The sequence below is a fragment of the Cynocephalus volans genome, chromosome X (genome assembly GCF_027409185.1).
Source record: "Cynocephalus volans isolate mCynVol1 chromosome X, mCynVol1.pri, whole genome shotgun sequence".
NCBI lineage: Eukaryota > Metazoa > Chordata > Mammalia > Dermoptera > Cynocephalidae > Cynocephalus > Cynocephalus volans.
In genome coordinates, this window is record NC_084478.1 from 155,434,118 (window position 1) to 155,458,186 (window position 24,069).

The following is a 24,069-nucleotide window of genomic DNA, read 5'->3' on the forward strand; positions in this document are numbered from 1 at the left end:
TTTATTATGCTTTTTATCTGTTTATTTTCCATAAGAGCACATCAGTATCCAATATAATATATTTGATGGTTGTCTGTCTCTCCCCCTATCTACTACACCGCAAGTTCCAAGAGGGTAACAGTTTGTTTTGATCACTGCTATATCCTCAGCACTTAACGTGACACAAGGTAGGCACTCAAGAAACACTTGTCAAATGAATGAACCCACCAGTTGAGCAACTGAGGAAACCAAACACCAACTCCTAAGGAAACCTAAGCAGTTCCCAGTAACCTAAGCAGAGCAAGGACAGTCCAGGGTCTGAATCTCAGCTGGCTTTATAAGAAATAAGCCCTTTCTTGCTTCATACAACTTGTGCTTGGTAAAATGTTTTAAAAGCATAACAAAGCAACAGATTCCTTTCAAAATAAAATCAATGTTTCAACAGATCAAGCCAATTTCCCTTCAGCACTTTACTACAAAACTAGTTAAGTAAAAAAAAAAAAAAAAAGAAAAAAGAAATATTTTTTAATATTTGCATTCATTCAAGGAAGTGAGGAATTAGCGACACTTTGATCAACAGTAATTTGAGTGTTCAAGAAAAGCAGATTGATCAGAATTTACAAAACTCTCCATAACTTATACTATCAGTTTTAATACAAGAAGGCTGATGGTACTTCCTACAACTGGAAGATGCTTAATTTATAACGTGATCTGCTTAACTGGCACTACCGGGCTAATAACATGGCACTGATAGACAGAATACCAAATGGCAAAGAGGCAAGTTCAAGAGAAAGAGAGCAGTCATTTCCCATTGAGAAGAATGCATTCTCTTGATAACACTGCCAAGGAATTAGAAAAAAATCACTTCCTACCATGAGGAACCAAGAATAATAAAGCTTGCCTTTGAAATTTAGAAACTCAGTCTCTAATAACTGTGGCGATGTGGTAGCTCAGCTTGGCAAAAATCACTGAACTACTCATAGACTAACTACCAAAATTCTGAGTCACTGGGCTCCTGTATTTAGCTATATTTCCACTAGAAGCAATGTAAAATCCATTTCAGTTTTAAACAAACATGCCTGCCCATCCCACCACTTATGTATGAAGTTAATATATAGCATATTCTTTATGTAAATGTTCAGAAAACAATAGAAGGCAAAACATTTAGAGTTGCTTTAAGTAATCCAAGGCTTTACCTAGGAATCACAGCTTCTGGGTTAGCTTAATGATCAATGTGTTTCTATAAAACCAACCTGAGAAACTGCAATGGTATGAGATTTTATTTGATGAAATAAATATTAAACTAGAATATTTTAGGACTATTGGAACACATTTCATACACTGATATAAAGAAAGAAAAACCAAAATACTCATTTCAATGTTATCCAATTACAACAGGATGTACCAAAAGCCTTTCAAAAAGAAAGTAAGAAAAAAATTAGTAAAGCAAAGACAAACATTTGCTATTGTCAAAAACCAGTCCAAGAAGATCAACTGTTGAACAAAAAAAGAAATCCTTTTACTTTGGACAAACCTCTGTAATTCCCATAATCTAATACATAAAAAGCAATTTATTAACAGCAAATGTAAAGTACATTATAATGAATAACTTGGGAAACAAACCTGTTGTGAGAATCCACAGAAGAACTGGAACAAAAACTGTGGCAAAATGAAACAAAGGTTCTGGAAAAAAAATTAAAACAAGGGTTAATATTTTCACTTGATAAACTTTCTAAACTAAACAGGAAAACTATACTCCGAATAGTCTACAGTAAATCCTAAATCCTTCTGATGTCAGAATGCAATAAATTTCTACTCCAGAGATTAAGAAAACAACTCAAAAACAAAGGATTAATTCATATTAAGACTGACTTTTGCCCTACCAAGGCAGAAGAGGACCTCACTTACTTTATGAGAACCTCTTGCTATTCTTCTTCCAGGGAAGAAATGAGCTCATCCAATATGAACACCTAATGATACTATACCTTAAATACCAATTAGGTCTGCAAAATCATCATAAACTAGACAGACATAATGCTGCAAGTGTATATTTTAAAGTCAATTAATGCCAATATATAGGAAATTACTAGGCTGGCTGGTTAGCTCAGTTGGTTAGAGCACAGTGTTTGGATCCCCTTACTGGCCAGCCGCCAAAACAAAACAATACAAAAAGGAAATTATTATAGATTATGTTGACACTAACAGTATCAAGTAATGCCTTTATTACTGCCTCATCAACAATCAACATATCATTATTGATCACCAGCTATATGCAAAGATGGCACTGTGAGTAATACCAAAAAAGCCAACTTTTCTTTCTTTTAAGGGACTTATTGTTTAATTGTGGGAATACTAAAAACAAGCAGATAACAAAATACAAGCTGGGAATTCATAAGGCAGTAAAGGTGACTATAAAACACTGAAATTAATGCCTTCAAGGCAAACTACCAGAACTAGTACTTTCAAATGAGTACTGTCCTTCAAAGTAGGCTGTGAGTTTATTCAAGAGCTGCTGCCACTGTTCGTGATGTCTCTGGAATTCTCTTTGGGAAGCATCTTCAAAAGCCCCTTTTTTAGCCATGTCAGAAAACCAGTCTCCTTCCTTCTGTCACACATTCTCACTTAGCTAATTCACCAGACTCAACTCTGAGAGTCTTGAGACTGCTTTTAAAAATCAAATGCATCCTCCACAGATGAACATCTGCCTTGGCTGAGTATATTTAGATGACTATACTACAGGCTCTGGAGGACATTCCTAAAGAAACGTACTCTATATGTTTTGAATTACCCCGGCAGCATGAGAATGAATGTCAGAGCTCCCAAGGTCATCACCTGGAAGAGCAACACTCATTTGTAAATATCAGTTCTGGTACGATGCAAAATATCACCAGCAGCTTTTGAAAAAGTAAGTGTTCTGAGGTTGGAGTAGGCAGAACTAAGTGAAGATAATGAGGGTACTAATAAGAAGAGGGGAGTCCACCTCCCCCACTAGAATGGAAGTTCCATGAAAATAGGGACATTACCTGTCTTGTGCCATGGTGAATCCTCAGTGCCTAAAACAGTGCCTGGCACATGGGGTAACACATTCAAAACATATTTATCGACTAGACTGAACAAAGAAGTTAGAACTTGAACTAGATTTTAAAGATAAATAGGATATGTTAAAAGCAGGAACCAAGGTAAAGAAGTATGTATTTTAAAATGTATATGGCAAGACAGGGTTGGACCGTAGGGTGACTTAAAAGCCAGACTAATCTTTAGACAATGGAGAGGAAAGTTTCTAAAGAACAAGTTGAAAAGTGGTGTTTTCTAAACATTAACCTGGATGACTTATGCAAGGAGGATTGAATGCAGAAACAGAAGGCAGGAAGACCTGTCAATGAAGTAATTCAGGAGTGCAGCAATAACAATTTGAAGATGCAATGACACGAAAAGAGGAAGGAAAGACTTCTTAGCTCAGCCAAAGAGGACTGAAAATATTAGAAATCCTCTCGGGACAAAAGATAGCAATAAAAAAGGAATACTGCTAAGTCAGCAACCAAAATGATAATTTTGATAGAGATACTAATGAAGACAGAGGGCATCATCTTCATAAATAATCTTCTATGTTGAAAAGAGAAGACAAGTCAATTTCTGACCACTGGTCAACATTTGCCATTTTAATGCTTGTTTTGCTCTCCTTAGCAAAGCATCCCTTCCATCTGGTGGCAGTTGCTTCAATTGCAGGCCAAATTCCTAGAGAGGCAAACCAAGCCTCTGAAATAGAGTCAGATTGCTAGGCAGATCTGTATGGCAAATCTTCATGGAATCTCCTACTAGAGAAAGGTTAAGAGAGAATAATCATTCAGTGTAGCTCTGTCACCTCCTAGCTGGGGAGCCAAAGGCAAATTACATCAATCTCTGAGCTCTACTTTTCACATTATTTTAAATGGAGATAATACTACTTGCCTCCTAGAGGATTATGAGGATTAAATAAAAAAAAATAAAGTGCTCTGTCAACCAGCAAAGTACCTCCTATATACTGGGTTAATCATCATGATCACCATAACCCCCCTCCTACTCATCATCAGTGCTTAGCCTGGCTACCAGTTCCAGTTGATACTGGCTGGCAGGATCTTTGCAAATCTGTGAACTGTGGGTTCTCAGTTGTGTGTGTGTGTGTACTTTTTTTTTTTTTTAACAAAATATAAAGTTAATAAGAACAGGGTTGATCACAGACAACGGACCTACAAAAGAAGTCGCTGAGCTTTCCTTCCTGTGAAATATAGGGTATGAAATTCAAATATCATAACTGTTTAAATCACTTAAAACTGGCACACATACGTGATACTATACCTATAAACTAGAATCTAAATAAGAAATTTGGTAAACTGTATTCCCTGGTAGACAAAAACGGGTATCCAAACTCAGTCTAACATGTACCCTAGTGCTTGGTGGTATAAGAAAACCAAGGTACTGAAGAAATAATCTTGGTATCCAATAATAAGGGCTTGAAATATTATATAATTACTGTATTTTAGAAGAATATTAAACTGGGTGAGAAAAATGCTCACCATATATTATTAAGTGAAAAAGGCAAAGTGTAAAACAATATGTATTGTACCAATAGGTACTGAGTTTCTTTTTGGAGTGATGGAAATGTTTTGGAATTAGATAGTGGTGATGGTTGGCCATCACAGTGAATATGCTCAAATTCACTGAATTGTACACTTTAAAATGGTAAATTTTATGTGAATTATCTCAAAAAAATTTTTAAAAACCCTGTACTGTAGTGTATAAAAATAACATATACATACATTAATATGTACAGACAGAAAAATCATAATCACATAACAATGTTGCCACTGGTTTTCTAGGTTGGTATGTTTACAGAAAATGACAGATAACTGCAAGAATTTCATTTTAGAAAAGAAACAATGTATAAATTTAACAGAGGGATTTGAGAAAAGTCACCTTTTCATAATTCCCATCTCACTTAGAGCATTAGCTCACTAAGTAGCATCCTCAGAAAACTTCACTTTGGTACAGGTCTTTTAGAACCACACCAATGTTTCACACACTCGAAAAACAAATCAGAATTAGAGGGGGAGGACCCAAATAAAATACAAATAAAAACATAACTATATTACAAATAAATAATCCAACCACACTGGAGTGGTGGAAAAGAAAAAAAAGCAACTTGAGAAGACAGTATTTTGACTATATACTCTAAAGCTAAAGATAAAAAAAAGAACTGCATACAACACTGTGACAACATGGATGAACCTGGAAGACACTATGTTAAATAAAATGAGCCAGGCACAGAAAGACAAATGTCAAATGACCTCACTTGCATGTAGAATCTGAAAGAGTCACACTCATAGAAACAGAGAGTAGAATGGTGGTTACCAGGGAGGGTGGATTGGGGAGATATTGGTCAAAGTGTACAAAATTTCAATTAGATATGAGGAATGAGTTCAAGAGGTCTATTGTACATCTCGGTGACTATAGTTAAAAACAATATATTATATGCTTGAAAACTGTTGAGAAGTAGATTTTAAGTGCTCTTACCACAAAAAAAAAAAATCGCCAAATATGTGAGGTAATACACACGTTAGTTTGATTTAGCCATTCCACAATGTATACATATATCAAAACATAATGTTGTACACCATAAATATATACAATTTTTGTCAATTAAAAGAAAAGAACTGAACACAAATACCGTACTTAAGTTAGTTTGTTTCTCACAGGAGTATGAGTTAGCAACTCTGAAACTACTTTAAATATCTTCTAGGATTGAGCAAATAAGTACACATACTCTGCATAATGAGAACCAGGTTTCTCACCACTGGACAAAAGGAGTTACAAATAAAGAAGAGCTGGCTGGTAAGCTCGCTTGGTTAGAACATGGTGTTATAACACCAAAGTCAAGGGTTTGGATCGCTGTACCAGCCACCCCCCCACCCCCCCACCCCCCACCCCCGGCAAAAGGAAAAGGTTAAAGCTAGAATAAACTCTTCGGTGTTGGACTGGAATCAAAGGTATCAGTACAAACAGAGTTCACATACTGAATTCATAGTGATACCTTTGATTCTGGCCCAACATAAGTATGTGTTACACATACATTTATACACAGATATAAATAGATTTTTGGTGTATATCCATATATATTTCCTAGCTCTGTCCACTGAGAAGGCCTAGAACCAACTTCAGCTCAGCAGCAATGAGCACAACTTGCATCCAGATTTTGATTTCTAAATACTATTTGCAAACAAAATAAACCAGTGTTTCCTGGAGAAATGTCTGAATCCAGGGCTGAGGCAGGAAATATACAAGATGAGCCTAGAACACCATGTGGTACAGAAAATAAAGAAGTCTTTGAAAAATGATGGGCTCCCAATGGCCAAATATAAGACAATTTGAGTATCAAAATAGATAGTGATAGCAATGGATTTTAACTCACAGAATAAAATATCTGTTTTAGTAGCAGAATTCTTTTCAAATGAAATTATACAAAGCAAAGATGAGGGGTCTTGAGACCCCCAAAACACCATTTGTATCAAGTTATCAAAGTTAACATTATCACTGAGACCTACTGACAATACATGCCTCCTGATATGATGCACTAAAAAGGTTACAATAATACTTCTGTGGTGTTTGTGCTAAAAAATGCATAACCAGAATCTAATAATAAGCAAACATTAGATAAGCCGAAGTAGAGAGACATTCTAAAACTAATCAGTACTCTTAAAAAATGTTAAGACCATGAAGACTAAAGAGACAGGAACTGCCCCAGGTTGAAGACATCCTTAGAAACGTGACAGCTTAAAAGTAAGAGTAATCCTGAAAAGAAATAGCCCACAAAAAGAACATTGTTGAGATCACTGGCAAAATTTGAATGCACTACACAGAGTAGTTAATATTAATGTGCTAATTAATATCAATGTGCTGATCCTGATAACTATGTTGTGGATTATCTAAGGCATTAACAGTTGACAAAGCTGAGCAAAGAGTATACAAAAATTATTGTACTGATTTTGCAACTTCTTTAAAGTCTGAAATTATTTCAAAATCAAAAGCCAAAAAAAATTTTTAAAACACTATCAAACAAAAACACAGGAGAGAAGATCCAAGTTCTGGCCCGTATCAGCTTAAAATTATCTACAAACTTCAGACCAATTATTTCACCTTCATGTATGCCAGTTCAACATGCGTATAAAATTAGTGGCCTAAACTATATTCATGGATTCCAAATTGTGCTCTGAGGAACTTCTGGGGCAGGACAGGTTCCATCACCTTTCTTTCAGTTAATGCAATCCTGCTTTTACCTATGCAATTTCATTTGAACAGAGGATTCTGCTACTAAAAAAAGTAGTTTGAAACACTGTTCAGCATAGAAAGGGAACCAACTATTGATACATGTATGAAGATCAAAAACATTATACTAAGTGAAATAGGCCATACACAAAACAGTACATATGATTCTATTTATATGAAGTTCTGGAACAGGCAAAACTAATGTGTATTTTACATATATTACACTTATATCTATATATTCTACATCATATATATTACTATGTATGGTACAGTAATAGAAATCCGATTAGTTGTTGTTTGGGGGAGGAATAGAGGACAATGACTGGGAAAGAACACGTGAGAATTTTCTGCAGTGATGGAAATAGTTTTTTTTTTTTGATTGGAGTGGTGATTACATGGATGTATATACATTTGTCAAAATTCATGAAACTGTACATTTTTTTAAAAAATATATATTTATTTTATTTTATTTTATTTTTTGTCTTTTTCATGACCGGCACTCAGCCAGTGAGTGCACCAGCCAGTCCTATATAGGATCCGAACCCGCGATGGGAGCGTCGCCGCGCTCCCAGCGCCGCACTCTCCCGAATGCGCCACGGGCTCGGCCCGAAACTGTACATTTTTAACGGATATCGGTTATTGCATTTAATTTATACTTCAATAAAGTTGACTTAAACTCATCTCAAATTTCTGGCACCAAGAGGAATTTCTGGCTTCTGATTCATTAAACAGACCACCTCTGCTTTGTTGACTGAAAATTTCAGTAAAAAGACAGCAAAAGAATCACGGAAAAAAGGAAAACAAAACCATGACCAAGCTGAGCCAATGCTGGATTAAACAGAACTTAAATTACAAATATCTTATCACATACCTTATAGAAGAAATACTGTACAAGGTGTGCTATTCTCACGTAATATAGATGTCCGTGAGCCAACAACAGTTTCTTTAAATGTTTAAACTTTGGAACAGAATAATCGCTATTCCTAGCTGCTTGGCGACCTTCTTTGCCTTTAATACCTAAAAAGAGAATATCTCTAAAGGGTGAGTATTTTATAGAATAAGCAACCCCTTGATTTATTTCTATATTTTCAACTTGCTTAAACATCATAGTTCAATTGTAGTTTAGCTTTGCTTTTTTTTTTTAACCAAAAAGGACTTTCTTTAACAGTGACACTGAGACTTACCAAATAAAAGTAAAACTAAGTTTAATTGGTAACTACCTATTTCTAACACAATATAAAACAATTAAATAAAATCAGAATTTCAATCATTACAAGGCAAAATTATCTGGATAAAAAAACTTGACTTGAAAATTAGTTTTAAGGCACTCGAAAAGTACTTAATTGTGTATGACACTAAACTAGGTGCTATATTAAGGCAACTCAGAGACCTGGGGTTTGTGGTCTAGGAGCTCAATGAAAAGATGATGAATTCCTTTTACTGAAGGAAACACTGACTAGCAGCCCAAGGATTCCATGAGCTCATGCAGCTTTAGGCTATTTTCACATTGGATAATCAATGAGTAGAACTTAAGAGTTCCACATGAAATAGGGCTACTTCCAAATGGAAAGAATAATTCAGGAATCTAAACTATTGTACAATTCCCGAGATACTAATTCCATATCTGCTCCTAACCCCCTACCCAAAAAAACCTTGCTGGGGTGTTAGGTTTGTTGCCTAACAGCAGCCTGACAGGTGAAAAAATGGCACAGAGGTAGTAGAAAAGCTGTTGCATGTCAACATATAAATTCATAACTATACTCCAAGCTACCCATAAATACTGCCATGTGAAAAACCAGCTAACTAATGATCACTTCTTAGCTCCAAACAGTAAAGAATCTGAAAAGACAAACTGCAGCAACATAGCAGGCAGTTTGGCCAGGGGAGGAAAATCAATAAAATTTCATGCATGCTGTCTAAGGGAGAGCTACACAATCAATTGTGCTGCCAGATTCACTTTACTTGGCTAATATAAAAATATCCGCTAACTCTGTATTGCTACATTCCCACCAGGAATAGGGCCTTGGGATAGACATGTTCCACGATCACTTGAGGACCTTCATTAGATTAAAAATTATCATTCCCAAATTCAAATTCAAGATAAGCAACCAAAACAATCTATAATATAAGACCACTCTACCTAAAAGCAACACGGATATCTTACAGCTGCCATCTCATTAGATGTTTCTTACCTATTCCCACATGGGATTCCAGGATCATACTAACATCATTGGCACCATCACCTATCGACAGTGTTATTGGGCTGCCTTTTAAATTCTTCACCATTCTGACAATCTAAACATTAAATACAAAAGAGGTATAAAAAAGGTCAAAGCAGAAAGTGAGATTTAACTACATAAGGGGATTTTGCATCATTTACACTTATAAATGGTGGCCTTGCAAATAAAAAGGTACTTTGTGCATATATGTACAATAGTCTTGAATTCTTAGAGGCAGAACATAGCCATTCAAAATGTAACAGCAGCACCCATTTGTTTCTGGTTCTGTGTATATATAAACTATCAAAAACCTTGCCTCCCACACATATTAGAGGTCAGCATGTTTCCCTCTTCCGTCATTGTTTCATATGTCCTTTGTGGAAAGCCAATTTGGGGTAACCTGTACAAGGCCACCAGAACAAATGTCAAAAAACAATGTTTTTGGTTACCTCTCTCTCCTCTTTGCTGATACTCCTACCCACTCTAGGAGCACCCCAACCCTTATTCCCAGGAAATTATCTGATGTTAAATTCTTGTACCCATCTAGCTGCCAACTAAGCTTTACTAAATCTCCCACTGCCCAATATGATTTGACCTTTCCTACAGGTAGCTGCATTTTAAAAAGGGCATCATAAGGGGGGTGTGATTTGCAGAAAGATGCCCAAGATATGTATACAAAGCCTGTCACTATTCCCTGAGTGTTTCTTTAAGATATGTAAATGATACTGTGTAGCTCAGAGCTGTGTTCATGACAGATACTGAATAAAATGTTCATTCCTGGTGTTGAAACACTTCTGCTTTGGGGTTCTCCAAAACGTTCTCCTGGCAGTTAATTGTGGGAAAGGTATTGGGTGAGCAGCTGGCCTCCCACCCTATGTTTTAAATAATCACTGCTTGATGTATCAACTCTCAAAACTCCTTGGAATTTAGCAACTTTAGCAAAGCTTAAGTAGGGCTGGCTGGTTAGCTCAGCTGGTTAGAGCGTGATGCTGATAATACCAAGGTCCAGGGTTCAAGATCCCTGTACCAGCCAGATTAAAAAAAAAAAAAGCTTAATAATTCAGTAGCTCAATAATGCAAAAATTCTGTTCTCAAGATTGCTCTGACCAGTTAACATAAATGGAATCCATTCTCAACATAACTGAAGTGATTAAAATAATCCACACGAGGCTAAGGCACCTCGCAGTTTTCTCTTTAAACAAAATTCAGTCAGGTTTTAGTTGTATTAAATAGTACACACAAACAAAAAAACCCACATCCAATTCCATTTAACACAAAAATGATGTGACTGTGAAATGCCAGCTTTCCCCCAGTCCCACCCTTCAACTTTGGTTCTTCTTAACAATTTTATAAAAGACTGTCAGAAATAACCTGTAAATGAAAGAGTCAAAAGCAAAATTACAGAACCCAAACTAAATTTGTTTTTGGTGGGCTACAATACTGGTTAACTAACTACACCTGTTATACTGTGTGCAGTAATGATTTGCACCTCAAGGAAAAAAAACTGCAGCCAGGGAAGGTCTAGGGAAGGTAATAAAATTACCATGGGTGACAGCTTCTGCATGAAAATATAAATTAAAAAGACTGAAACTCATCCTCGGGGAAAGATAAAAGAATATATAGTCATGGACTGTAAAATTATGAAGGATTTTAAATAGATAAACATGGAGTTTTTCACTGAGTCCCAAGTCACCTGAGTTAACAGCTTCTCTTCAATCTCTAGGATAGCTTTCATGAAAAAAAAATAATTTTACCAAAACTATTTATTCATCAACTATAACTGCACATAATACACTGTGCAAAGCAATGTGCTAAGATCCAAAAAAGATAAAAGCTTGGTCACACACTGTAAGAAGCATATACCATAATGAAGTAGTAGAGAATAGGTCATGAATACAATAATATTAGATAACCAGATTAACAACACAAGATAACAAAACGTAGTAAATGTGTGAGAACATATGACATTGTTGTCCATCTGAGAAGGCCTATGATGTCAGAGAAGGGAGAGAACACTACATGCCAGAGTATTCAGAAATGATTTTACAGAAAAAAGAGTAATTTGATCTAAATCATAAAATATTAGTAAGATTTACATGGATGGAGAAGAGGGGAGTATTCCAGAGAAAGGGAATGGCACATTCAATGATACACAGCCAAGTAAGTACAGTACGTGCTCAGAAAATAGATCTGGCTTGATCAGATCAATGAATTTTCACATAGGGGGCATAGACAGATATATGTGGAACCAGATCAGCAGGAAGTGGTACTATGAAAGTGGCAGCAGGATGCAAGAGGAACTGAATAAAAGCAAGACTGCAGGCAAAGAAAGAAGTTATGTGGCTATTTAAAGGTGAAGTTCAACAAGCTACTGAAAGGCTTGGCCCTGGAAGGTAATAAGGAGAAAGGAATAGATGGAAAAGACAATGTACTCAAAAATGAACAGAATTTAGTGACTGAGGCTACATGGAACAATAAAGCATGAGGGAAGTCAACACAGAATTCAAGGTTTTGAATCTAGAAACCTAGAAGTACAGTGAGCTCAGTCACAGAAATAGAAGACACAAAGGAAAATGATGGCTGGGCTCTAGAGAAGGCAGCTCTAGAGAGGTGGGTTGATAATGAAACACCCAAGAAGATGTGTTTGGTAAGCAGTGGAAGAATAAAGTAGAACCCCAAAGATATGGACTAGAGATAGTGACTGAACATCACTCATATGGACATGACAGATGAGGAGGTGATATCCTGGAAGAAGTGACTACAAGGAGAGAAGTAAAACAGACTAAGGACTGAACCACAAGGGCGCCATATTCCAGTTGGGAAAAGCAGCATGGGGTAGGAATTTACATACTTTCCTGGGCAGTGAAGTAATCAGAACCCAGGTGAGCAATTTGAACAGTAGTCACTATACGTAAGAAAATTAAATTTAAAAAAAAGAGAGGGAGGGAGAAAGATCACTTTCAGAGGCAAGCCTCCGACTAAGGGGACAAATTCCTTTGGATACTGTTCTGGTTGGATCTGATGCCCCAGCTGGGGCTAAGTGAGGTTCTGAAGGTTGAAGAAAAGAAAGAAGAGCCTCTGATTGCAGTGGGGACTATGAGCTAAATAAAAGGTAGACATTTCCCCAACTAGGATGGTGGGTGGGTGGGTGTGTGTGTAAGGGGAGGGGGTTGGGGGAGTATAAAGGAAAAGCTACAGACACAGCCATCCCCCGGTCTAGAGCAAGGAGCTAAAACATCTGAAGAAGCAAGACTAACACATACGAAAGGATATCCTACAGTTTACATGGAAATGAAAAAGTATATAACTGAGAGTCTATGTTCCTTGTACCCAGTGAGTACAAAGAAGCAAGGTGAAGCAGATCAATTTGGGCTGACGGAGCTGGAAAAGATAGCATACAGGAGGTAGCTCTTGAGCTGGGTTTTATCATGAGTAAAATTTTTGTGAGGCCAGGGGAATTCAGAGCGTTCCGGATGAGGAAAGGATATGAGAATGTTTTGGAAGTTTTCCTGATCATGGCACACAGAAAGGATGTGAACGGGAACAACCAAGAGGAGTGGAGAATTTATGCTGGATAAGGAAATGTTAGTGGACACAAAGTACATAGAGACACTTTAAGGGACAACAGCGGGGAGCCCCAGGTGCCACATTCAGTCATCTGTCCTTCATTGTAAGGGACTATGAAGTCACTGAAAGCATCTAAGAAAGACTATATGATGGTTTGGAAAGAGACTGAAGGGGGAAGGAGGAAAGGAAGATCAATGAGGAGACTAAATCAAATAGTCTGTGTAAAGTCATAAGGGTTTACACTAAGCTGGTGGTAAAAGGTTTCAAAAGACAGCACCAAAATAAGAGCTATGACAAAAGGTAGGATTAACAGGACATGGTGACCACATATAGAGGAAGAGAAGGATCTAAGGTAGTTTAGAGACTTAGGAAGCAAAAGAAAAATGGCACCAGTAACAGGAATAATATAAGACAAGGGAAAAAACAAACTGCTCTGAAGAAGAAAATTATAAGATCTGTCTTGCACACTAAAATTTAATGTGACAGCAGTGGGGAATCCACATGGAGCTGTCTAGCAAAGAGCTAGAAATAAGAGATTTACATCAAGAAAAAGTCAGGGTTACATACACATCAATGGGCATAAGAGAAATGGATGTGCTTATCCAGAGAGAGAGTCATAAAATAAAAGGCAGAGGGAAGACTTTGCCCTAGAAAAAACTGATAATCAGGGAGAAGACAGAGGATAAAATAAAGAAAAAAGACACTGGGTTGCTAAAGGGGGTGGGGTGGGGGGGGATGTCAGGACCGTGGACCATCACAGAAAACAAGGAAGGAGAGTTTTAAGGAAGATGTAATTGACAGTGTCAGCTGCCGTGGAGAAATGAGGAAGCGACTGGAAGACAGCACAAGGGATTGGGCCAGGCTTGCCCGCAGGCAAGCCAACAGAATAAGAAGAACAGAAAGAAGGCATGAAGCTAATGTCATAGGGGAGCCAGGGGCCATGGAATGGAGGCAGGAGATACCAAGCACTCATTAGAGAAGTCTGGAAAGTGAGGAACTGGACAGCCAGCTTGAGGGGACACCAAGGTGCAGCATAGGTTTAATTTTAAATGGAGGAAGACTCCTGAGTTTGATCACAAAGAGGAAGAAGCCAGGGGAAAAAAAATTAGAAGGTAATAATGGCTCTTTGAAGAAGAAACAAATTAAAAGAAAACCAAACATTTGCATATATGTGTACAGAAGTACCCAAATTGGAATATTAACTAATACCCACACAGTTACCTGGGCTTTCTGTAATGGTGCCATCCGGCAGCAGAGCACTGCAGTGCACTTCATACAAATTTGTAGGAAAATGCTTTTGTAATTGTTTGAACTAGAATCTTGACTAGAATTTAGTATGAGTGACAATGTGGAGCCATCAACGATTAATCCAAATTCCTGATGTTCTGTCCATGCTCTGAAAAAGAAAAACAATGCTGTGTTTCAATCTATTGTACATTTCTATTTAGGATCCTGGGTTTTTGGGTTTTTTTAACCACAAAGGGGAGGGTCCCAGATAAGACAAGTCATCCATCTGGTTCTTTGACCCGTTCATTCTAAAGAAGCAACTACCTGAATAATGGCACAACAGTGACTTTCAGTTTATCTTTGAAACCAAGTTGCCCCAAATGGTATAAAAATAAAGGAGGTTGAGCAGCCTGATGCTGACATATATTGATATATACAATACTGATACATATTCCTTAAGTAGTATATTCCACTTTACACTAGCTCAGTGGTTCTGAACCCTAGCCTTCCCTAGAATCATCTGGGCAGCTTTAAAAAAAAACCTGCCCATACCCAGGGTCCATCCCCAGGCCAATGAAATCAGAGCATCTTGAGCTGGTCTTGGTTATATGAGGGTACTTCAAAAAGGTTCATGGAAAAATAGAATTGAAAGATAATATGAATCTTTCCATAAACTTTTTGAAGTACTCTCATGTATAGGTACATATAACTTAGGTGGCTCTCAAGTGTAGCCAAGGCTAAGAGGTACTAAGTGCCAGGAAAGACAAATGTAACAGATGCCAAGTAGGTCTAATATACCTCATTATTCCTTTATTCCATATTTCTTCAGTGTATACTGCTAACAACATAATATTTTGTACTTATCTATATTTTTTTCATAATTTTATGAGCACATTTTATTTACTAATAAAAGCGACATCAATCACGTGTTCTCCTTCTTTGCTTCCCTACTCATACAGCTGACTTACTGGACAGAAAACATCCACTCAATACTCAATCAAACAGTATTTGTAAACATCAACGATAAGCAGGACATATAGAAGATTTATTGACTAATTTTTCCTTGGAGAATAGAAAATCTCCTTGGGGTAAGAGAACTCATACCTAACCAAACAAGAACAATAAATGATTAATGCTCAATTACTGGGACAATAAATCCACACAGAAAAGAAAAGTGGATTCTTTGTGAGGTGTGATATCTAAAGTGGGACTCGAAAGACAGGGAAGAAAGAGGTTAAGGGAGAGAATGTATGTTGTGTGTTGTGGTGCTCTAGGAAAGCAAGTTGAAAAGGTCATTTGAGGCCTTTGGCGTGACCTGAATCTGTTGGTAATTGGATAACCACTAAAAGTTTCAGAGCAGAGTTGTGATATAAACAGTGCTTTACGTAAAGACCACTCATCTGAGGGCTGACCGGTTATCTCACTTGGAAGAGTTCAGTGCTGATAACACCACAGTCAAGGGTTTGGATCCCTGTACCCACCAGCTGTTTTTTAAAAAAATAAAATAAACAAATAAAGACCACTCATCTGGTAGAGGGGTTAGGGATTTGATGTGTGAGGTGCTAGGCCTCTAATGTGGAGCACTAGTGGTAAGAATGGGAGCATGGATACGGCTTGCAGGCTGGTTTGAAGGGGAAGGGGCAAAGGTGATTCTGGGTTTGAAGCCTGTCTAACTGGGGGAAAGACTGTGCCCAACTCCAAACAGATAACTAGGAAGAGGGGATGATCTCAGATAGTGATGATATGTTAAGTTTTCCATAAACCCCGGCTTTTACAAGTGTTCCAGAGGTGTTGAATGGCACTATGGACTGAATTGTGTCCCCCCAGAATTCTTATGTTGAAGCCCAACCCCCAGTGTGATGGTATCTGAAGATGGGACTTTAGGATATGATTAGATTTAGATAAAGTCATGAGGGTGGGGCTTTCATGATGGGATTAGTGCCTGTTATAGAATGAATTGTGCCCCCCCCCTAAATTCATATGTTGAAGACTTAACCCCCAATATGATGACATTAGGAGATGGAGTCTTTCAGAGATAATTGGGTTTAGATGAGGTTAGGATGGTGGAATTATAGGATTACTGCCCTTATAAGAGAGACACCAGAGCTCTCTCTGCCCTGTGAAGACACAGGGAGAAGGTGGTATCTGAAAGCCAGGGAGAGGGCCCTCATCAGAACCTAACCATGCTGGCACTCTGATCACAGACTTTAAGCTTGCACAACTGTAAGATACAAATCTCTGTTATTTACGCCATCCAGTCTTTGGTATTTTGTTATGGCAGCCCAAGCAGATTAAGACAAATGGACAACTAAAATGCATGCAATTTGGACTGTCTTTATAAATGCCATTTGTCTAAAGAAAGGAAACATTTCTCATAGGCAATTAATAATTCTCTCTTGATGCCCAAGTAGCAGAATAACAGCTGTTTTAGAATTGGCATAGCCTCATGAATATGGGCTATTCATTTTTAAAGCTTGCTTAAACATTACAGATGAGGCTACAGATATGGCATAGTTGTTAAAAGCATGGGCTGTATAACTGGATAGACATGTTCAACCCTGTGTGATCTTGAACAAGTCATTTCATCTCAGTGAGCCTCAGTTTCTCTATTTGTTAAATAAGAAAAATAACATTGCCTAACTGGGTTGTTAATGAAGATTAAATGAGAATAATCATACGAAGCACTTAACATTGTTCCTGGAACATAAAGTACGCTCAAGAAATGGAAAATAATATTGCTTAGGGTTCTCTGGAGTTAGTGTAGGCATATCTGGTGGCATTCCAGAAAGGAAATCGATTTGCTTATCACCAAGGCAAATCCAAGTAATTGGTTTAGACAAGGCTAAGCCTTGGTCGATGGGAAGTACAAAAGATACCTCTGGGCAACAAATTGTTTTGGATCAGTGGCTTCCCTTGAGACCCTTCGGTTCTACAAGTTCTTCCTAAACAGCTAGTTGAGAGCAGTCAAAGTGGTCATGTTAACAAGTATTTGGGTCCCTTTGAAGCTCTGGGGCACAAGAAACAACACAGAAAATGGCTCCAGGACCTCAAAATGAATGGAAACTGGTTATATTACATTCAATGTTTTTTCTTAACATGGATGAGGCCAGAATATTGATATTAAATACTCAGACTCTAAACATTTAGAAATGGAGTTATTTTTCTAAACCTTGAGAAATGCAGAGTTTTCTTTTAAGTTAAAAGAGAGGTGGAATGTGCCAAGTAATCTCAAATGGGCCATTGGCCAAGTCCTCAGAGAAGGTTTTAACTTATAAAGATAAAACATATGCAAATAGAAAATGATAAATTACAGAAAATGGAGATTTTTGCATAAGCAGCTGTGATTTACATATATACCAATGTCTAAATGTAAGAAACTTATTATGGACTTTCTTACTTTTTAAGGCTTCTAGTGCTTTTAGGAAATTCATGCAGCAACTTCTTACGATATTCCGTCAACAATTCATGTAATCGATCTTCTTTCCTTTCACTTTCTTCAACAGTTTTTGTGGTTAATTCCAAGAGCTCGGTGCTGGTTTGGAAAAGGCGGCAGGCATAGCACGTGGATTTGGCTGTCTCCATCTTGTCCCCAGTTAGCACCCAGACTTTCAGGCCTGCTGCATGCAGAGCTTCAATGGTCTCCGCAGCTTGATCTTGTAGCCTAGGAACACAAAAGAAACCTTGATATCCTCTAAAATTCCTGACAGAGATTCTCCAAGATGGCTGGTTAAAGAGGATATTTTTACAATTCACAGCAATTTTAGAGTCCTGACACCTTATCAAAGTTGGTTTTCTTATATATCCCCTACTCTTTCTGAGAGTACTGTCTCTGGCATAGTTTTACTTATTAAAGTGAATTTCAAATAATGAAGTTCAGAAAAGTTCATGATATCTCTTGAGATAACTGGTATCCAACAGCAGAACTGAAAATCGTTACTCTAAGCTAAAATGTTCAGAAACTCAACAAACGTTTGTATTCACTGTCATTTTAGCAGATTTCATAAAAATAGAAAGAGCCAAATACATTCTAATCAGACACTGAGGGGAGTTAGTGAATCCGCATCCCCAAGGAGCTTTAAAAATAGGAAAGCCAACCATCCTGAATGAGAATTTAAGTATAATTGTGAAAGGCAAGAACAGAAGAATTATACTTTCTTCGGGTTCCTTTTGGCCATAGAATAACAATGAAAGTAGACTAAATGAATTTCATTAGAATTTCAATACCTTCCAATGTGACTGAACATGTGTTTGTCACTTTTTGTTTGGTTAAGTCTCATAATTTGCAATTACAGTTTTTAGAGAACTCTTATAATATTAAGAATCTAAAACTTATTGTTTCCCGCAGATCAATGCTGGAGTCCTGCAATCAGGTCTGGCAGCTCAGCCTGAATTACATAAATTGAATAAAATTGAATTGAAATAATAAATAAAAATAATAAAATTAAATTCTGAATAAAATTGAAAAAAATGAATTGAATAAAAACATATTGTTTTAAAGTATTTAAAAACATACTCGGTCTTTCAAACCAGTTTAGATTAAGTTCTCATGTGGTTCGCTCTACCTTGAAGTTCCTCTCTGCTCATCTGTCTGCAAAATCTTACCCATTCTTCCAGGCACCAGCTTAAATAATGACTCTAGCATCCCTTCCTATACATGGCAAGACTATTTCATAAATATCTGCACAAATAAATGGATGGCTTAGTAAATATTCAAAAGACCTTAGTGATGACTTATTCATTCTTCTAAGTTACATGTATTTAACTTAAAAATCATTCCCACAAATAGCTCAAAATCTGATGTAATTTTTCATACTTGTTACAGTAAATTAATCTTTAAGCCCATTTTGACAACAAAAGCTAAATCAAAGACTTCAAAACTTGAGAATAAATTACTAATCTGGGATAGGTCCCATCTTAAATGACTGATCATTAAAATAACAAGAGTATCATTTTCGAGTTACTTGTCTTCCACTGCAGTGGCTCCAATTAAATTCATGTTTGTTTCAATATCATCAAAAACCTTTTCCATTTTTTCTTCTCTGTCTTGTAGGGCCATTTTTGCCTCTATGAGCTGTCTGTTAATTCTTTCATAATCATCTGGAACAATTTCTTTGAAGGCTACACAAAGTGTCCGATACCCATCCTAGAAGCAAAGTAGGAGATCAGTAGTTATCCTAATAATAACTAGGGGGAAAAAAAACAACAAAAAAAACCCATACTCTTTTTAAATACTCTTTCTTTACCCATATGTAAAACAAAGAAATGCTGACACATTTTTAGTTTTACAAAAAATAAACAGATTGCACTAAAAAGGTAACCTTTAATTAGGTTCAGAATAATAAAATATTTGCTCTTTTAACAAAGATTCTTGAAAAGTCTTCAAGCCTTCAAATTCTGACCAGAAACTTGCTCCAGGATGTTTTATATTAAAATAAGAAAAATAATATTTTTAAATCTCCAAATATAAAAAATAGACCATAAAAATAAACTAAAATTCATTTAAACATCCACTTAAAAGGAAATCCCATAAACATGATCATCGCCAGCATTTCTCCATTTACTTATTGGGAGAAGGAGTGTAGGCTCACCATTGCATTACGTTCCACATGGGCTTTAGTTAACTCAATTTCATGATTTTGCACCCTGGGAAAAACTGCTGAGTCTGCTCCTTTACAAAAGAGAAGTATGTCTCCTAAAATAAAGAACCGAAATGCTCAACTTAGAATTTTAAGACTGGTATTGGGATTTTAATAACAGATAATTATTAAGGTAGCCTCTTCCACCCAGCTGCTGTGTATTCTCAGCCTGCCATGAAACGCTCACCCAAATGGAACCAGACATCTTGATCTTTAGTCTGTAGAACAGTCACCACCTCTCTAGACCACTGTGGACACAACTAATAAGCCAGAGTTTACAACATACACTTTCATTAAAATATACTTCCTCCCAGTAAATCTTGGAGAATTGGGCTTGTGTCAAGGAGCTGCATCTGAATTCTCTTTGAAAATGTGGTCAGCCATGACCTAGAGTACACAAATGGCATCTGCAGATGTCAAGAACCAAACTCAAGCTTGAACAAGCTGAAATCATTTAAAATAAACTATTACAAGTTGGCTTTTAAAACCCTAGCTTGATAGTTTTTGCTGGAAACTTGAAAATAGCTTTGTAGAAGGCTGTTACAAGGGCAGCTTTAGATCAGTTCATGCACCCAGGACATATATACAGTTGAGCGATAAGGAAGACATTTCATCCTTATAAGGCAAAGAGCTGAGTTTGACAAATTAAAAAAGTGGACCTCTGAGGTCAATTACCTTTGCAGACCACTTTCCCAGACATCTCACCATTTGTAGTAGAATGCATATGTGGATGTGTACATATAAGAACAGCAAGTATTTCGAATGTTAAGCCCTTTTTCATCTTCTCCCACACATTCAAAGTGTGTTTAAAAGCCACAAAACAAATTCCATGGTCACATACTAAAATCGATTTCATCACTTTGCAGTCATATCATAAAGTGTGAGTAAAGTAGAATATGTTCCCCAAAGAGTTTTTGTCTGTATCCTCCCATTCTCACATTAAGGAATTTGGAACTGATTTAATACTAAAAAGTAAGTTACTGGGAAATAAATCAAGGATATTCTGAAAACAAACCACCTGGGCATGCACACACATATGCATCTGAGAGCCTGCAAACGAAGCAGGAGTGCTCTCCCACAGGTCTTGCACAATCTAAGCAGAAGGCAAACCACCACAGTGCCTCCCAAAGACCTGGGGGAGCCTGGGAGGATGGTGCTGATTCCTCTGCAAAGGACAAGATTTACTCTGTCAAACACAGAGCCCTGAGCTCTGTAGGGAAATCTCAGTGCCCATTCCCAGAAGCCTGGCCCTTAGTTATCTCTACCTCACTTGTTTCCATGCAGTAAGGGAACTAGGAAGGTTGGGGAGACATAACCAGCAACTCTCTATACTCAAGGCTTCTGATGCTAGTAATCCCCAGACCATCCAATTATATCAGACTGCTACATGTAAACATTACTGGTGACTGGTCAGTACCCTGAACCATATAAAAGTCACCCTTTCAGGTCCTGTTTTGACACCCGGGGCAAAGGAATACACTTCGGTTTCCAAGAAAATGCATGTAATGTCATACCAGGGATTCTGTCACTGACAATTTAGCAAACTGGGTATATTTGTTTAAATAAATACATAAAGGCATACACAAAAGTTACTGCTTTGCATTACTTTAACTAATCCTTCACTACTACATGAAATTTTTCTCTTTCCTGAAATAGTTGATCAACATCTAAACCTACTAATGGAAAAAGAGAAAAAGTCAAGTTTTTAAGACATGTACCTCCTTGAGTCTTCACAATTACACTCATACGTCGGCGGATGGCATCAAAGTTTAAGGTGTGAAGAAGTTCATACCTTTAAGGGAAGAGAAATGAAAAAGGTAAAATATCTTGACCAAACTGAGAAAAACAAAACACAACAGAAACATCTTAAGGTATTTAAACATCTTAAATGAACAGATAACTCTCCTCTTTGGGTAAGGGCTGCTGGTTGTGTGCATAACTGGAATTTTCTCTTGTCTTTGTAAATTCTCTGCATGTAGAACATGCTGGCAGAGGACACCAGTGTTGGTTAAGGGGTATTTATATCCTCTCACTACATTACTTAAAACAGTAGAATGACTACATAGGAATGGAGGACAAAGAGCTGCCCCACCAAGCCATAGCTGGAAGAGTCTAGAAATAGTTCCACTCTATCAATTACTTTATTTCCATCTATGCAGTGCCTACTATGTGCCAGAAACAATGCTAGATGCTGGTAAATAGACATGAATTTGCCTGAGTCCTTTCCCTCAAGGAACTCACCATATGATAAGGGAGACAGAGGGTAATGAGATAACGACCCTCCCAGTCTGTCAAATACTGTAATATAGGCACTCACAGGGGAGATATGAGAGGCCGTGCCTGAGCTGGGTTCTGCAAGAGCGATATGATGAAGAAAGGAGGCCAGATATTCTGAGTAGAGGGAAGAGCACATACATGCAAAGGCCCAGCAGTACGAGAGCATATGGCCCATGGGGCACTTAAGTAGTTCACCAATGCCTGAAAACGTCATTAACAGGAGAAAAGCTAGAGATAAAGCAAGGAAGGTAAGCAGGGGCTGGAAACTGAGAACTTTGTGGGCCACTTCAGAAACTTGGGATTGGCAACAGGAAGCCAATGAAGGGTTTAAACAGTGGAATAACATAATAAGATTGATCAGATCTGTGTGTGGATTGCTGAACTATTGATTGGATGAAAGGATACAGAAGAGTTAAAATAAGCATTAACAGAAAAAGTGATGGAATATTTTCTTGAAAATAAACAACTTGGATTACATGTATTTAACATAAAAATATTTACTATATAGCTTGTTTTTGGTGAGAGTGAGTAGGTCAGTGGTGTTTGGGGGCAGCGGAGCAGTGGTATTGTTTAAGACATCTACATGTAACTTCTTGTTTGGTGTTGGTCAAATGGAGGCACTGTTGTGGACTGGCTAGAGACTGGACTGTTACAATGACTCTGGGTCCCCAGCAGTCCGACCAAAAAGCCTTCCTCTGAGCTTCTGAGCATGCCTCCTCAAGGGGGCACATTACCCAAGCACCTCTACATGTATTATAGGTTTCTGAGATCAGTCTCATGAGATCCTAGGGGCCAGAATGGAAGTCAGACACGATAACCGCATTTCAAGTTCAGATGAAGAAATTTAAATTAATCACAGAGCCTAATTAAAATCCGCCATTGGCTTTGTTCGTTGGAGTCTTTGCAGCATAAGAGGGATTGTGGAGACACTGCTACATCAGAGTGCTTGCTCTGAGGCTCACACATGAACATCTAGAATAAGACAAAGCTTCTGATTAATACCAGAGATGCCATTATTGGGTGGGCCGTCAATTACAGAGTGACTGCTTGGGTTTTGGACAGAAGGTTTCATGTACGCTCATGATTTTTCTTCCAACATGTGTTTGGGACCTGAAATGGCATCTAAATTTCAGAATCAGTCCATGCAGACTCTCATTCCGGCTACTGGACCCATATGTGAACCAAACTGGAATTTCCACCGCAAACCCCAGTTTCTGCCATTCTATGAAAAATAGCTTCTCCTACTACAAGTACATTTATATGAAACTCTGAACTGGGAGAGCAGAGTCCTATTTTATAGGTGTATTCATTTCCTTTGCTGCCCTTCCTGAGTCCATTAAAGTTGACTGTGGGGTTAGGAAGAGACAAACATCAAACACAGATCTACTTACTCTTCTATTTCTTTTCTTTGGTTCTCTAGTCTCATCTGTCCATTCCGATTTCCTAAAAATGTGAACCCGTACCTATCAAAAACAATAAAAGACCTTTGTGTATCTCTAAAGAATGATTAATTTTCCCTTGCACTGGGACTACTCATGCTTGTTTATTCTTTTCTTTTCTTTCATATGATCTCATCTTATAACTACACTTCCCTCTCCTGGATGAGTTGATATCACAGAACAAATCAATGTCTAGTCACAATTATGATAACCAAGGAAGAGGTAATTTATAATTCCAGTTCTGCAGCTAACACACTGGGTGACCTGTTAGCCACTTAATCATCTTGGACTTCATGTGTAAAACTGGACTGTCAGTTATCAAATGATATCAAAATTGCTGGGAGCACTTCAGAAATAACATGAGTTATACAAAAAGTGTCCACTGTTTTGTGATTAGCAAAACATAATATGAACATCTGGACTTCT

At 37.4% G+C, this 24,069-nt stretch overlaps 1 protein-coding gene across 1 annotated transcript in view; it reads right to left on the reverse strand.

Moving 5' to 3' along the window:
- The window catches only part of ATP11C (ATPase phospholipid transporting 11C), a 189,012-nt gene that overhangs the window by 23,391 nt on the left and 141,552 nt on the right, over positions 1-24,069 (reverse strand). Inside the window, exons 16-24 of the mRNA XM_063083465.1 lie at positions 23,596-23,667; positions 21,646-21,719; positions 19,880-19,983; positions 19,253-19,434; positions 17,689-17,952; positions 14,286-14,460; positions 9,471-9,573; positions 8,150-8,295; positions 1,603-1,662 (exon numbers count right to left, since the gene is read on the reverse strand). Coding sequence (XP_062939535.1) covers positions 1,603-1,662; positions 8,150-8,295; positions 9,471-9,573; positions 14,286-14,460; positions 17,689-17,952; positions 19,253-19,434; positions 19,880-19,983; positions 21,646-21,719; positions 23,596-23,667 — 1,180 coding nt within the window. The remainder of the gene's footprint in view (positions 1-1,602; positions 1,663-8,149; positions 8,296-9,470; positions 9,574-14,285; positions 14,461-17,688; positions 17,953-19,252; positions 19,435-19,879; positions 19,984-21,645; positions 21,720-23,595; positions 23,668-24,069) is intronic.